We start from the raw sequence: 15,345 nt of genomic DNA, 5'->3' as shown, positions 1-15,345 counted from the left end.
CAGATTTTAGTACCTGGCCAGATATATATACTTTCAGCGTCTATGTTGTTTATGTTTCTTAGATTTACAAATAATTCAGTTTACTGATGTTCAGCCAAGCCAAGCATGGGCATTATTTAGAGAAATCTCTACAGAGAAAGTCACATTTCAGTTAGCAAGGACTGTCAGACACAAGCTGGTTGGCAGACAAATTAATTTATATAATAATAATAATAATAATAATAATAATAATAATAATCTAATTAATTTGACAAGCACTACCGGAAATAATATCCGAGCTTTTTGGCTTCAGTTTCTGTGAATGTGTGTTCGTTTTGTTGATTGAGGCGTCCAGGAAAGACGTACTTGAACGTTTAGTTCATTATATTTAAATTATGTAGCACAGGGTATGCTTCAAAGTCGACAGTGATATAACATTAAATAAGCCGGTGTATGACTCCACAAATGTTCTGGCATGCTTTAATAATGAGATTGGTGTCCACCCACCTCCCTGCATTTTTATTCGGCTGACGAGATTGATATCGAGCGAACCCTTGCTGTTTTACCCAGGTTTTACCACGCTAGCAGGACCGGCTATGTGCGTCTGCTTCCCCATGCCTGAATGTCCCGAACACCCGGGCGGGGAAGTGACAGCCTCTCAGCCACGATGGGAAAAGTTTGTAACAAGACATCGGCGTGGCTCTTTGTTACATGGAAAATCTGCAATGTTTTAATGTCTTTGTTTTTCGTACTTGCTTCCTACGTGCAGGTGAGCGTTTATATATATATATATATATATATATATATATATATATATATATATATATATATATATATATATATATATATATATATATTTAAAGTGTTTGTTTTGCAGCCCTTTGAGTTGAGATCAATAACTGTGCATTGACCGTCCCCACCTCAGATCAACGATCCAGACGCGGGATTATGGATTGTAAGAATACACATTTTTGCAGAATAGTTTACTTTGACATTTTCAGTGGCTTTTGTTATTTATTTTATGTTAATATTCCAGGTGGGCTACGGTGTTCCTGCAGTCCTGTGTGCATTAATTGGCTGGAAAGCTCATGTGACAGGTAAGCTGAGGAATGTGGGTGTATAGTGGGAGACAGCCACCTTCATACAGTGGGTGTTTTGCACATGAATCTCCTTAGAAGGTATAATGAACATAGGAATTTACTGATCGAGCTCTTTCCTGTTTTGCTCATACTTGAACCTCTACTGAACTCTGCACTCTTTTCCTTCATTACTGGCGCCATCTAGCGGCAGTAACTGAGACAGTACAGCCCAGTCCACGGCTTACACTTTTGACCTTTTTTGTTGTTGTTGTTGCATTGTTTGCCTTTTCATTGCAGAGACTTTACCCTGGAGGCGTATAGCTGATCTCCATGTCATGATTTCCACTGCAGTTATATCCATGTTGGGATGGAAACTTTACACACAGAGAGTCACACACATCTTCCAGCAGGAGGAGGGCAGGTACACCGCATCTAATGTCGTTTTACAAAAACAGTTTTACAACTGTGGAAAAACCTGTTATATGATATTTACTTTTGGCAATCCAGAGTTCATGTTCCTAATGTTGAAACTGAGATATTTTATAATTTATTGGAAAATATTAGCTAATTTTTAAACTGATGGAACAGGTAATTGGTACGAATCAAAACAGCTGGAGGAGAATTTGTACAACTAAATAGTTGGCAACAGCTGTGTAGCACAACTGGGTATAAAACGAGCATTTCAGAGAGGCAGAGACTCTCATGTAAAGATGGGCAGATGTTCGCCAATTGTTCAAAAATCGTATCTAAAAATTGTGGAACAATTAAATAAAAAGCTGTGAAAATTCCTGAAGATGAAAGTGCAAAGGCTGCTACTACCTACTAGGGCTGGGAAAATACAACAAAAAATTAATAACTGGGATTTTTTGCTACACAATTTTAAACAAAAAAATAGTTTTTTTTTAAAAATTTTTTTTATTTCAAATTAATAAAAATAATTATTATAAAATTCTTGTCATTTTTATTGTTTTTATTGATCTTTTTATTTGTCTTCTTGGGCATTATATCAGCACAATGATGGTCTGGCTAATATGTTTTTTTCCTTATTGAAATCAAGAAAAATGACGAGCAAAAAAAGTTTTTTACATTTTTATTTTGTTCGTTTTTAGTCTACAAAAATCAGCAATATCAAGGAATCATGTGAATCGCAATTTAAATCGAACCGGGATCGAATCGGGACTAAAGCATATCGTCACAGCCCTACTACCAACAGTGTTTAATCTCATGAAAAGATTCAGAGAATCTGAAGGAATCTCTGTATGTCTGAGAGAAGAAAACTTGTCCTAAAACACTGTCATCTTCTGTGGACAAAAGCACATTAAAATGGTCTGAGATGAAGTAGAAAACTGTTCAGGGGTCAGTTGTGTCAAAATTTGGCTTTTTTTTCTTTTGGAAAGCATGGATGCAATGTCCTACCAGACCAAAGCGGAGAGGGAGCATCCATCTTGCTATTAGTGGGTAGTTGAAAAGCCTGCATCTCTGATGGTTTGGGGTTGCATTAGTGCCTGTGTTGTGGCCAGCTTTCACATCTCTGAAGCCCCATCAATGCTGAAAAATTAGTGTAAGTTTTATAACAACATCTGCTCCTATCCAGACATCTCTTTAAGGGAAGGCCTTGCAGATTTCAGCAAGACAATGCTGAAATGTCGGAGGTGAAAGGACAATTTAACCAAATATTTTTCCACTTTCAGAGAGTTTTCTGGTCTCATGTTGACAGCTGTTTGGCTTCTGCTGTGTCGCCACTCAGGAAGGTAACTTATCTTCCAAATTAAGCACAACTTTCACATTTATCTCGTTGATTAAATAGATCTATGAAAATTTGTTTTTTCATCTCACTGTTGTCTTTTAGAGCTCCTGTCGGGGTGCTGCGAGTTGTCACGGCTGCTGCGATCACAGTTTTCCCTTTTGTCGCCTGGCTTTACTACTACATCAACAAGGAACTAAGAGCAAACTGGCCTTCACATTGTAAAACTGCTATTTAAACATCTGTCCCTCTTGTGTCTGCTTAAAAAAACTATTTTGTCTTTTGTTTTTTTGCTTAAATTAATAATTCTACTTTTGTAATTCCATGTATGAAAATGATCATTTCAAACTGTATTTTTCAGTGTTAAAGTGATTTTATAACGAGAACCCTTTTCTCAATGAAGTAAAAAGAATGTAAATATTGTAAAATATAATAAACAATCTGAATGATAAAAAGCAACACTATTTTTAATAAACGTTTTGGCGCTGTAGATGGCAGCAGAGAGCACACATACTAATTAAAACAAAAGAAGAAGGTATTCGTTACGTCATTTCCTTGTTAAATAACGTATTCTTGGCAGCTGATCTCAGATCAGTCTCTTCGGTTTTCACCATCGTTTTAACCCGACCGCTTTTCAAAGCAACTGACCGGAGAACAGATACTAGTGCGCCGCTTACTTATCACGTTATATGAAACTTGCAGCCGCTTCCTTGTTGCGGCAGCGCTTCTGTCAAGGTCCAAACAAACATGGCTCTGAGTGTTTTATGTCACAGCCTGGGATGCCGGTTGTTGAACAGTAAAGTCTTACAGAACCAAACCATCAGACTCACACACACGACTTTTCAGAGACGAAGTGGACCGAGGCACGCGCCGACACCGCGGAGTGATATCTGCTACCTGGTAGGTCAAAGCCCATGTCAGGTGCGTTCAGAACTCCGTTTAGAAAAGAGGTAATTAAGCTTTTTTTCTTTGGTTTGACGTGCATTCAGATACTTTTACGCAGTTATTACATGTTAACTATATCTACAAATGCTTCGGTAATATTCCGCGTCATATTTAATGAGATTGATGTTTAAATATTTTATTGTAGCCATATCATTTGACATGCTTGAATGGCAATATCTCCTTTTGAGTTTGAATGTCTTTATTGTGATCACGTGACTTTTTCCTGCAAACAGGTGAATGCAACTGAGCCACACACCTGCAGATCCATACAATGGCTGAATCAACACTACTCACGAGCTTTTTCCTCTTTACCTCCTCCATCATCAAGAGATAAGACAAAGAAGGCAGGGGTAAGTATGTGGTTTCTCTCAGATTTGGTAACTTACACCCTTTAAACCTTGAAGGGTCTGTAAGGATCAATATATACTTTTTGATATATATATAAAAAAAAAAAAATCATAGAAGAAATAAACATTGACATCACCACTAAAATTGTGCAAATTTTAACCTTTGAAATTTGTGTAAATTTATTTAAGACGATAAATATTTGACATTAATCAACATTTACATATAAATATGTAAGATTAAAGCCAGTGGGTGATTTCCACATTTGGTCCCAAGACAGGCAATAATCTTACATTCCCATCATGATGTATACTAATATTTGCACTCTACAAGTTTCCTGTACCAGTGTGATCAATTCAAAATATTCTCTGTTACTGATATTATAATAATACTGATATTATAATAGTTAGTGGTCCTAGTGACATCATCATAGTTATGACCATTGTGCTACTTGCTACCGAGTTTATAGGTGGTTCTTTTTCGTTATAATAGTCAAAGTCCTTATGATTAAAATATTTATTAATGCTAATCATAAGCAATAACGCTACAGGTCTCTCTAAGCTGCTAAATTTTCAAAAGCAAGACGTATATTTCACTTTTATTTCCATTTGACATCCTTTCATTTCAGGGTCATGTTGTTCAGACTAGCAGGTATGATTCATTTAGAGGATTGAAAGGTGAAATTTTATTGCAACAGAAATTAGGGCTGTGACGATATGCTTTTGTCCCGATTCGATTAGATTCGGATTTTTTGGGTGCCGATTTGATTTATATTTCAATTCTCACAATTCTCCGATATTGCTGATTTTTGTAGATTAAAAACAAAAGAAAAAAATGTATAAAACTTTTTTTATGCTCAACATTTTTCTTCATTGCAATCAGGAAAAAACAACGCAGTAGCCATACCATCATTCTGCTGCTATAATGCTCAAGAAGACAAGTATAAAAACAATCAAAATGACAAAAATTTTATAGTGCATTCCTTTTATTTATTTGAAAAAAATCAATATTTTAACAAAAATATCTATTTTAAAACTGAAGAAAAAAAATCCCAATTTCCGATTTTTCGATTTGATTTCCCCACCCCTAACAGAAATAATCTGAAATAAAAGCTGCATTTAATGTGGAAAAAAACTGTTCACACACAACAGGAGTTTGGAAGTAGACACTATATTTGTTTGGTACGTATATTCAGCAGCATTGGTTCGTCTGTCTGTTTGAAACAGACCTCAGAAAGTTACAGACAGATTTTGATTAAATTTTCATGAAATGTCAGAAATGGAATAAAAAAACCCCAACAAATTAGACTTTTGAGGTGATCCACGTCACCACCTGGAGTTTTTTTTACTATTGGGAGAAAGGGAAATTTCACCATTAAATCTTTTAACTCAACAGATAAAACCCTGAATCAATGGGGAAAATTAATCTGAATTATTCCCATTTCAGTTTTTTTGCAGTGGTTCTGGTATATCAAGGCCTTCAGACTGCTAACCAGCAGCTGAACCACATAAGTTGGCTCCATTTCAGCTCTTTATGCTAGGCTTAGCTAGCTGTATGTTAACATTTGCCACACAGGCATGAAAGTCGTGTCCATTTAATCAGGTTATTCTCAGATTTAAAACACAAGTATGGCCGAAAGTCTTTATTTTCCAAGCCAACAGCTAGCTGCAGAAGCAGATCCTCAGATTGTCCCACGGACGTCCTGAAGCAGCCGTGGTCCAGCTTCAGGTCCTGTTAAACTCCCAGAGGTTTCCTCTCTTTGCATGGTGGAATTGGTAGAAACATTGGTTTTTGCCACCTTGCGAGTTTGTTTTACAATATTTATAATTGTATAACACAGTTTTGCATTGCACTCTGTGTGCACAGACAGAAATCTGGATATTTCACCTCTGAATTATTTCCCATTTTGTGTAATTTGTATCGGTCTGGTGTGTGAAGGCCCTCAGGCTCTGACTTTTAACGCTCAGCTTCACATTGAACAGATGTAAAACTGACATGTGAAGGAAAAATGTTCCATAAAATGAAACATTTTATGGGCTGGTGTTCATATGGTTTTATATGAAGTATTAATGAGGAAGTTGAAATGAAATATGTCAGTATATCTGATCTCTGCTTTGTTTCCCTGCTGTTAAAGCCTGTGACGTGGAAGTCGTTAGCAATAACGTTTGCTATCGGAGGGTCTTTGCTGGGAGCGATGAAATATTTCAAGAAGGAAAAGGAGGAACGTGAGTGTTTTTCTGGCTGGTGTTTATAATTCTTTTGTTATAACAAGTAAGAAACGCGCAAAAGGTGTGAAATCGTGTTTTTATTGGCAGTGATTGAAAAGGAGCGGAACAAATCGATCGGCCGGCCGGCGCTCGGCGGTCCGTTCTCGCTGGTGGATCACAACAACAAGCCCACTAAGAGCGAGGACTACTTTGGTCAGTGGATCCTCATCTACTTCGGGTTCACCCACTGCCCCGACATCTGCCCCGACGAACTGGAGAAAATGATTGAAGTGGTGGATGAAATAGGTGAAAAAGCCTTATTTTCCCACACACTACTTACAGTCAGTTCAGGTGAATTAATCAACGTGTGGTTCGTATTTGATTCTGCAGATAAAATCAAGTCTCTTCCCAACCTGACGCCCATCCTCATCACCATTGATCCTGACAGGGACACACCGGAGGCCATGGCGGCGTATGTCAAAGGTACATAAATGACGTTTCTCTTCTATTAAATGATTAATTTCTGCTTCAGAGCCGTTTGATCTCTGTACGACTGCTGCTGGAGCTTTATCTGCTTTGCTGGCAGTAAGTCAGATTTGTTTCCAGTGAGGCTGTTATGCAGGTAAATTTCTCAGGAAGCCATAGGCTGATGATAATGGACATCTCTATCAATGATCAGAGTCAGTAGAGTCCAGGAATAGACTCACGTTCACCTTATTATGTTCACAAGCAGCTGCAGATGTTTGCTTGAATTTTCCGTCCTGCTGTCTTCGCTCTGATCGTAGTTCTGCTAGGAATGAGTTTGTTAGCTGCTGTTAATAGCTGTCTGGACATTAACACGAATTTAAAAAGATGTGATCATTGATATCAGACACAGCGGTGATCACGTCAGTCATGGTGAAGACATCCAGGTCTTGTAAATACCTTGGGTGCCCTGTTTGGTTTTTTGTTGAAATTTGACGTTAACACTGAGTCTGTGGTCAGGAGGAGGAGAAGTTTCTTATCAAGGAAGCTGCTTTGTCTTGGTTGTTCCTTGAATGACTGTTGGCTACAAAAAAGTTTCGCTTTTGGGATCGATAAAGTTTTCCTGTTACTTAACTATGAAACCCCCATTTGTCTCCATGGAAACTAGCAGGACACTTAATCTATTTAATTAAATTTAATTCAGCTTTATCCGTATTGCGCCACTTCACAACAATGTTGTCTCAGGGCACTTTACAGACACATCAGTTCAGGCCAATCCATATATAGCCTGGCAAATAGAAACCAACTGACTGCATCAAATCTGAACTTTGATCCAATCCCCCATCCTGAGCTGCATGCGGCGACAGTGGGAAGGAAAAAACTCCCCTTTAACAGGAAGAAAACCTCCGGCAGAACCCAGCTCAGGGAGGGCAGCCATCTGCCTCGACTGGTTGGGGTGGAGAGGACAGGAAAGACAGATCAACATGTACAACTGTACTTATTCAGGAAGACCTGCGGAAAAAAGGAGAAATAAGTTAGAGACGGCAATATTCGCATGTATTTAGACATGAAGGAAAATTAAATGAAAAATACTTTATTCATCAAAGAAAAATTAAAAAAGGAGCGAGGTACCACTCAGTGCATCAGGTGACGTCCCCATGGTTACACCCCATAGTTGGCTACACTACCCTCAACTATAAGAGCATAACTTGGACATCTCCATGGATACTAGTTTGACCTTCATCTCTATGGAAACTAGTATGACCTTTGTGATCTGTTTTAAAGGCAGAGTGACAGGAGACACATTAGCAGAGGTTTTTTTTAGAGCTGGAATCAAACTTTTCACAACAAAACGGCAAAAGTGAGACATGATGTGTGAGTCTGGCTGCTAGCTCGCTGCTAGCTTGCCTTTCTGTCCCACAGCGATGAGACGGACGTTTTGTTATCAGCAGAGTCTCTGCTACACATTGTTAGTGTGGAGAAATGATTAGAAGCTCGACAGCGATGTTCTCATATAATCGCTTTGGGTTTGAACTGTTTGGTTTGGATGCTGCTGCTTTTTCATTCAATCAAATCATTCAAACATACTTTATTCAAAAAGTATATTTGAAATTCAAGGTTCAAGCCGGCTCGTCCAAGGTTTGACATACAGACATTTAACATTTATGACAAGTTTACAGAACCGAACTGAAGCTTAGGGCACGCAGCCAGATTTACTGGGGCCGCCTTATAACAGATAAGAATTAGATACATTAGGATCAAAGGGGGTCAAGGGAAAAAAAAAACATGTAACTCCAGACTGCGCCTCTAGATGGCGCAATCTGGAGCGTTTCTCCTCGTAATGTTGTGATGCTTCGGTTAGCATTGCTACTTCCTTGTGTGTTCAAGGAGCTCCTGTACTGCATGTATTTCATGCAGCCTCTGTACACGGGGGTCCAGCCAGGAGGACGTGAGGTCGAAAAGGTTAAGTAAAAATAAAAAAGCTTTAACCAAAGTCTGGGAACTAAAGTCTGCAGTGTGCTGCAGACGGAAAAGAAACCAGAAATGGAAATTCTACTTTTCCTGCGTTGATCCTGTTTCCTTCTGTTTCGCAGAGTTTTCTCCAAAGCTGATTGGTCTGACGGGGACGACGGCCCAGGTCGAAGAGGTTTCCAGAGCCTACAGAGTGTACTACAGTCAGGGCCCAAAGGATGAAGACAATGACTACATCGTGAGTTCAAACTGGCTCCAGTACTCAGTAAGAATGAAATAAATACAGGATTGTGTTTGTTAACTTGGCCTCCCGTCGTCTGTAGGTGGACCACACGATCATCATGTACCTCGTGGGACCCGACGGAGAGTTTATGGAGTATTTTGGACAAAACAAAAAAAGCATGGAGATCACCTCCTCCATAGCAGCTCACATGAGGAAGTACAAAAAGGCGAAGTGAGCGATGTGGACCGACAGATAGCCTGTGCAGCTGCTGTTAAATACTGGCCTTGATTTCATTTTAATACACTATCATGAAAAGACAAGCTTTTTGTATGCAGTCACATTTCTGTCTGATGATGTCAGACTCCTCTCGCTTTTCTGATTCATCTCCTGCTTCTCCTGTTTGAATCTGTCACCTGGAAACTGGTCTCAGGAAAGCATCTTGGTCTGAGTTCCTGCAGGCTGCAGGAGGATGCACTGGCCTACCTTCTGCAGGGGTCTTCCCAGCATCTGTCTCGCTCTGATTCCACATTTATTCCTCATCAGAAGCCATAAAATAAAGTGTCACACATCAACTTTCACCGTATACAAGACAAAACCAAAGCAGAAAAATCTCTCTTAGCTCAGTTTGCATCAGAAATTGCAGGCTTGAGACACGATGATGCACAGACTGAAAAATCAGGAGAAATAATGATGAGCTGAGAAGTGCTTCGTGTTTCCATCCACATGCGTGTTTGGGAAGATGAGGAAGAGACTCTGGAGACCTCCAGTGGTAAGGTTATGAATTACACCACAGTAGAGCACTGATAAATCGCTTCTTTCAGACCAAGTCTACTTCCCTGCAGGTTTTTAGAGGTAACCTCACTTGAACACACCTCGTTAGTGGGCTTGCTTGATGAGGAGGTTTGTTAATGTGAATCAGGTGTGTTGGAGCATGATAACATCGAAGACAAGCATGGCAGTGGGACCTGAGGATCTGGATTGAGAAACACTGTTTTAAGGTGTAATTCAGAACTCTCCAAATTGGGACCTCCAGACCTACCACCCTGCAGCTTTTAGATGTGTCTCTTCTCCAACACACCTGAATCAAATGAATTGCGCGTTACCAGGCATCTGCAGAGCTGGATGACATGCAGAAGAGGGAATTAGCTGTGTGATTCAGGGTTGTGTCGGAATGTTGCAGGATGGTAGATCTGGAGGATTGGACTTAGACCCCCCCCCTTGCTGAAATGGCTTAACTCCGTAGAACCAAAGGCCCAATTGAGGAAAAATAGAAGTTAGTGTTTAAAACCAGCCTCTTGTTACGAGAAGATTCTCAGAAAACAGAATTTTCTTAATCTATTAACATCTTTATAAGCATTTGAAATAAATTGAATTGTAAAATAAAAACTATAGGAGGGTAAACCACCTGCTTTTAATAAAAATGAATTTATCCCAAGTTCATCTTTAAAATATCAGTGATTGTGTGTTTTAAATCTAGCCAAAGTGAAAGGTGTGCTAAATGGGTTAAAACAGTATAAATTTTGGATTAAAATATTAAAACCTTGATTTGTCTTGTGCGTTTTGCTCATAATACACAGGGAAAACTGGGAGAAAAGCGTAAAGTAAAAGTCATTCCCTGGATGACTCCAGCCGTCTCGACATGGATGACATCCTTCACTAAGTTACACGAGAAACTCATAAAATAAGAGTTTAAAGAGCAGCAAAGTGATATGTAATTATTCTTAACAGGAGTACTTAAAACAGGGATTTTACTTGTAGTAATTTGTTGTATAAGAACCAGTGTTTCTGTATCCTGGTCCTCGGGGACCCACTTCCCTGCATGTGTTATGGGTAGCCATACTTTAACACACCTGATTCAAATCAATGACTCATTATCAGGTTTTCATAGAACTCGGCAAGCAGTTAAGTTAACCTGCATCAGGTGTGCTGGAGTTGGTAGGAACTAAAACATGCAGGGTTGTGGGCCCTGAGGACCAGGACCAACAAAAACACTGCTTTAAACCAAACCACCAGGACAGGGGTGCCCAAGTTTGGTCCATGAGACCTATCATCCTGCAGCTTTTAGATGGGGGTTTTCTCCAACACACCTGAATCAAATAAATGGCTCGCTACCAGGCGTCTGCAGAGCTGGATGACGTGCAGAAGTGGGAATCCAGCTGTATGATTCAGGTTTGTTGCATCTAAAAGCTGCAGGATGGTAGATCTGCAGGACTGGACTTGGGCACCCCTGCTGTAGGGTTTGTTGTACAAATTCTTCCATGTAAAAGAAACAAAAACCAACAAAGTACCTTTTAGCCTGTTAACCTGTTACCAACTCAGCTTGGAATATTTTCCAGGCCTGTGGAAGCATGGGGGGGAAAAAAAAGAAAATACAGTCATGTCACCTTTTTATGTTGTCTGCCATCGGCACTAAACTGGAGATCATGTGGTGCGGCAACTGGTTTTAATGGATGGCTTAACTGCACTGTGTGAGCTGCTTTAATGGAAAAAGGAAACTTTTCTGAGTACAAAGTTTAAATAAATAAATAACCAGAAGCTGAAACAGAAAACCGGCAGGAATGTAATCATGTATTGTAAGTTTTAATGATATGAGGATTTATCAGGGTTTTCTGTCCAGAAAAGCTGAAATTACAACAAAAAGAACTTTATTTAGGAATCAAATTATTTGGGAAATGCTGCATTTATATTCAAAGCTCCAGTTTCAGTCTGAAAATATTCATTTAAAAAAAAAAAAAAAAAAAACTTTTCACACAAATCACACTGACCTAGACCTTAGGGCCAGACCTTGGAAAGAAATCCCTTTCTGTTTGACCGCTGATGAATTAAAAATGTTTCTCTTCTGGCTCATCAATCTCATCCGAGCCCAGTGAGACCGAGGCTGTCTCCATAATGGGCAAGTGCTTTCAGACAGACGTTAACCGCAGATTGATAATATCATTAAAAACCTCACCACTCACTGGAGGATGCTGATGGCCTCCAGTATCATTTAAAATCTTTTCCATTTGGAAAATAATCTGTTATTATTATACGTTTATATTTAACAGACTACAAAGAGGCACTGTGATCTCACCACCAGCCAGTATTGATTTATTAATATCTTTTCCGCCTGCACACCTGTTGCTTTCCTGCTTTAGAAATGGGATTAGAAAGACAAACACAGCAGTTGTTCAGCTCTCCCTGCCCAGACATCACGTTCACTCTCAGAGAAGAGGGGTCTGGATTTGATCGGGTCCTATTGAGCTCCCAAAGTGGAACAAATTGATTTGCGGTTCAATAGATTATGTTTAAAACCCCTTCAGTGTTTCTTTCTGGTGTTTACTTCCAAGCCTTTTAGATGCCAGATAGGAGTTTTATGATCCATTTGACACTTTTAAAACTTTTTTTAGCTCACTAAACGGCACTGTACATGTCATTTCGCTCATTATTTCACCCTAAACATGCTGTCAGACGCCAGTAAGCCTCAGTTTCAGACTGTTTCATCTATAAATACTGTGAAAGGGAAAATGACTGATTGGATTGATGGTCTGCGATGCTTTCAGGCTTCATCAGCTGCAGTTTACAGCAGAATTTGTTGACCCAAACGTCACTAACGTATCATATACGCTGCTCAAAAAAATAAAGGGAACACTAAAACAACACAATGTAACTCCAAGTCAACCACACTTCTATGAAATGCAACTGTCCACTTAGGAAGCAACACTGATTGACAATCAATATCACGTGCTGTTGTGCAAATGGAATAGACAACCGGTGGAAATTATAAGCAACTGGCAAGACACACCCAATAAAGGAGTGGTTCTGCAGGTGGTGACCACAGACCACTTCTCAGTTCCGATGCTTTCTGGCTGATGGTTTGGTCACTTTTGAATGCTGGCGGTGCTTTCACTCTAGTGGTAGCATGAGACGGAGCCTACAACCCACACAAGTGGCTCAGGTAGTGCAGCTCATCCAGGATGGCACATCAATGCCAGCTGTGGCAAGAAGGTTTGCTGTGTCTGTCAGCGTAGTGTCCAGAGCATGGAGGCGCTACCAGGAGACGTGGAGGAGGGCATGGGAGAGCAACAACCCAGCAGCAGGACCGCTACCTCCTTCTGTGCAAGGCTGACATTGAAACACTGCCAGAGCCCTGCAAAATGAGCTCCAGCAGGCTGTGTTTACAACCTAACACCGTGCAGGACATTTGGCATTTGCCAGAGAACACCAAGATTGGCAAATTCACCACTGGCGCCCTGTGCTCTTCACATATGAAAGCAGGTTCACACTGAGCACATGTGACAGACGTGACAGAGTCTGGAGTGGAGAACGTTCTGCTGCCTGCAACATCCTCCAGCATGACCAGTTTGGCAGTGGGTCAGTAATGGTGTGGGGTGGCATTTCTCTGGAGGGCCGCACAGCCCTCCATGTGCTCGCCAGAGGTAGCCTGACTGCCATTAGGTACCTAGACGTGATCCTCAGACCCCTTGTGGGACCATATGCTGGTGTGGTTGGCCCTGGGTTCCTCCTAATGCAAGACAATGCTAGACCTCATGTGGCTGGAGTGTGTCAGCAGTTCCTGCAACTCAAAGGCATTGATGTTATGGACTGGCCCGCCCATTCCCCAGACCTGAATCCAACTGAGCACATCTGGGACATCATGTCTCGCTCCATCCACCAACGCCAAGTTGCACCACAGACTGTCCAGGAGTTGGCGGATGCTTTAGTCCAGGTCTGGGAGGAGATCCCTCAGGAGAACATCCACCACCTCATCAGGAGCATGCCCAGGCGTTGTAGGGAGGTCATACAGGCACGTTAAGGCCACACACACACTACTGAGCCTCATCTTGACTTGTTTAAAGGACATTATATCAAAGTTGGATCAGCCTGTCGTGTGTTTTTCCACTTTCATTTAGAGTATAACTCCAAATCCAGACCTCCATGGGTTGATAAGTTTGATTTTCATTGATAGTTTTTTGTGTGATTTTGTTGTCGGCGCAATCAACTGTGGAAAGAACAAAATATTTGATAGAAATATTTCATTCATTCAGGTCTACATTGTGTTGCTTGAGTGTTCCCTTTATATTTTTGAGCAGTGTATAAGGATGCTCCCATCTGCTTTGTGACATGATGTCAGAGGAAATGTCTGGCTTTTTCTACATGTTTCCTGCCTGTTCTGCTGGTCTTGGTGGAACACAAGAGGCTCATTCCTAGTCCAGGAATTGTACGGTTCACATCTGGTGGCCTCCTCACAGTCTAACTTATTGTTCATGGGTATTTGTGGACATGTGGAGGGGTGGTGGGGGTATGACACTGGGCCTGGACCACATATGCCTCAACAGAGGCAATTATAATCACAGCTGTCACCAAACCTTCGAGCGATATTTCAAGGCTTTTTAATCTGCACCAATTAGGCTGTCTGTGACAGACTGCCAGTCAAAGTGTCCATGTCACTCACAGAGTTGTCTTCCTCTGTTACTTGTCTCATTTAAGGAGGAAGACACATGAAAAGCATCAGGTTCAATGCAACAGTAATTAAAAAAGACTTTATGGGCTGCATTTGGTTGGTCAAAAGGTCCATTATGATTATATATACAGAAACTTAGACTGCAGTCCAGAGTGGGATGTTCAGGGATGTTTTTGCTTATTTCAGGAATACAAACCGCATTTTAGATATATTAAAACAATGTAGCTCTGTCAAAAGTGAGTCTAGTGTTAAACTGGTCCGCCTACGATTCAAACGAGCCACCATTTGAAAACATTTAGATTACTATGGAATAAAGAAGAAACCCTATCTTGTAAGAGAGAGATAATATTTCACTTCTTCCTTTTTTCCAAATGCATCTGACCGGATTTTTCTGGTGATTTTTCTGGTGAGATAACGTCCGTTATTCAATCTGAAACATACAGTCAGAGAAAAAAAGAGTCGTTTACCAAAATTTTACCTTAATTTCTAATGCCTGGTACACCGAAAAGTTTTTGTTTCAAAAACAAAAGTGGTTGGAAAATTTTTCCTGCAACTGTAGATTTTACTTGTTTTGTCCAAATGATATGATTTAATCAGCTGCCCATCATCAAGCCACCCTAAAACGTCCTTCTGCTCCTGGAACGTCCATGCATGTCCCTCTAGCCCCAGTACCGTCCTCTACAGAAGGGGTGTCCAAAGTCGGTCCTTGAGGGCCGCTGTCCTGCAGGGTTTCCATGTATCCCTGCTCCAACACACCTGGCTTCCACTGAATGGATCCAACAGCCAATGAATTTCTGCATTATGAGTGATTAGTTTGAGTCAGGTGTGTTGGAGCAGGGATACATGGAGAACTGTAGGATTGTGGCCCTTGAGGACTGGAGTGGGACACCCCTACAGGAACTCCTCATCACTTAGGACACTTCTGGAGGACACTTCTTCAATATCTG

General features: G+C 40.5%; 2 protein-coding genes across 2 annotated transcripts; both read left to right on the top strand.

Moving 5' to 3' along the window:
* Window positions 1–646: 646 nt before the first annotated feature.
* tmem220 (transmembrane protein 220) lies at window positions 647–3,056 on the top strand (the record flags this gene model as incomplete). The annotated part of the gene is made up of 6 exons (XM_079253331.1): window positions 647–748; window positions 905–934; window positions 1,016–1,076; window positions 1,356–1,479; window positions 2,750–2,809; window positions 2,908–3,056. The coding sequence occupies 6 exons, from the start codon at window positions 647–649 to the stop codon at window positions 3,038–3,040; spliced, it is 510 nt and encodes a 169-aa protein (XP_079109457.1). The 3' UTR covers window positions 3,041–3,056.
* A 471-nt stretch (window positions 3,057–3,527) lies between these two features.
* On the top strand, window positions 3,528–10,441 carry sco1 (synthesis of cytochrome C oxidase 1). Its single transcript, XM_079253239.1, has 7 exons — window positions 3,528–3,702; window positions 3,981–4,097; window positions 6,227–6,317; window positions 6,408–6,605; window positions 6,690–6,782; window positions 8,858–8,973; window positions 9,059–10,441. The coding sequence occupies exons 1-7, from the start codon at window positions 3,550–3,552 to the stop codon at window positions 9,191–9,193; spliced, it is 903 nt and encodes a 300-aa protein (XP_079109365.1). The 5' UTR covers window positions 3,528–3,549; the 3' UTR covers window positions 9,194–10,441.
* The last annotated feature ends 4,904 nt before the right edge of the window (window positions 10,442–15,345 follow it).

Source organism: Telmatherina bonti (genome assembly GCF_933228915.1).
Source record: "Telmatherina bonti genome assembly, chromosome: 14".
Taxonomy (NCBI): domain Eukaryota; kingdom Metazoa; phylum Chordata; class Actinopteri; order Atheriniformes; family Telmatherinidae; genus Telmatherina; species Telmatherina bonti.
This window is presented reverse-complemented; position numbering and strand designations above follow the sequence as displayed.

Excerpts from the sequence above, each read along its gene's own strand:
- sco1 (XM_079253239.1), top strand. The coding sequence starts at position 3,550 with ATGGCTCTGAGTGTTTTATGTCACAGCCTGGGATGCCGGTTGTTGAAC. Across the intron at positions 4,098-6,226 it reads ATAAGACAAAGAAGGCAGGG|CCTGTGACGTGGAAGTCGTT; the intron begins GTAAGTATGTGG and ends CTGCTGTTAAAG. Across the intron at positions 6,318-6,407 it reads CAAGAAGGAAAAGGAGGAAC|TGATTGAAAAGGAGCGGAAC; the intron begins GTGAGTGTTTTT and ends TTTTATTGGCAG.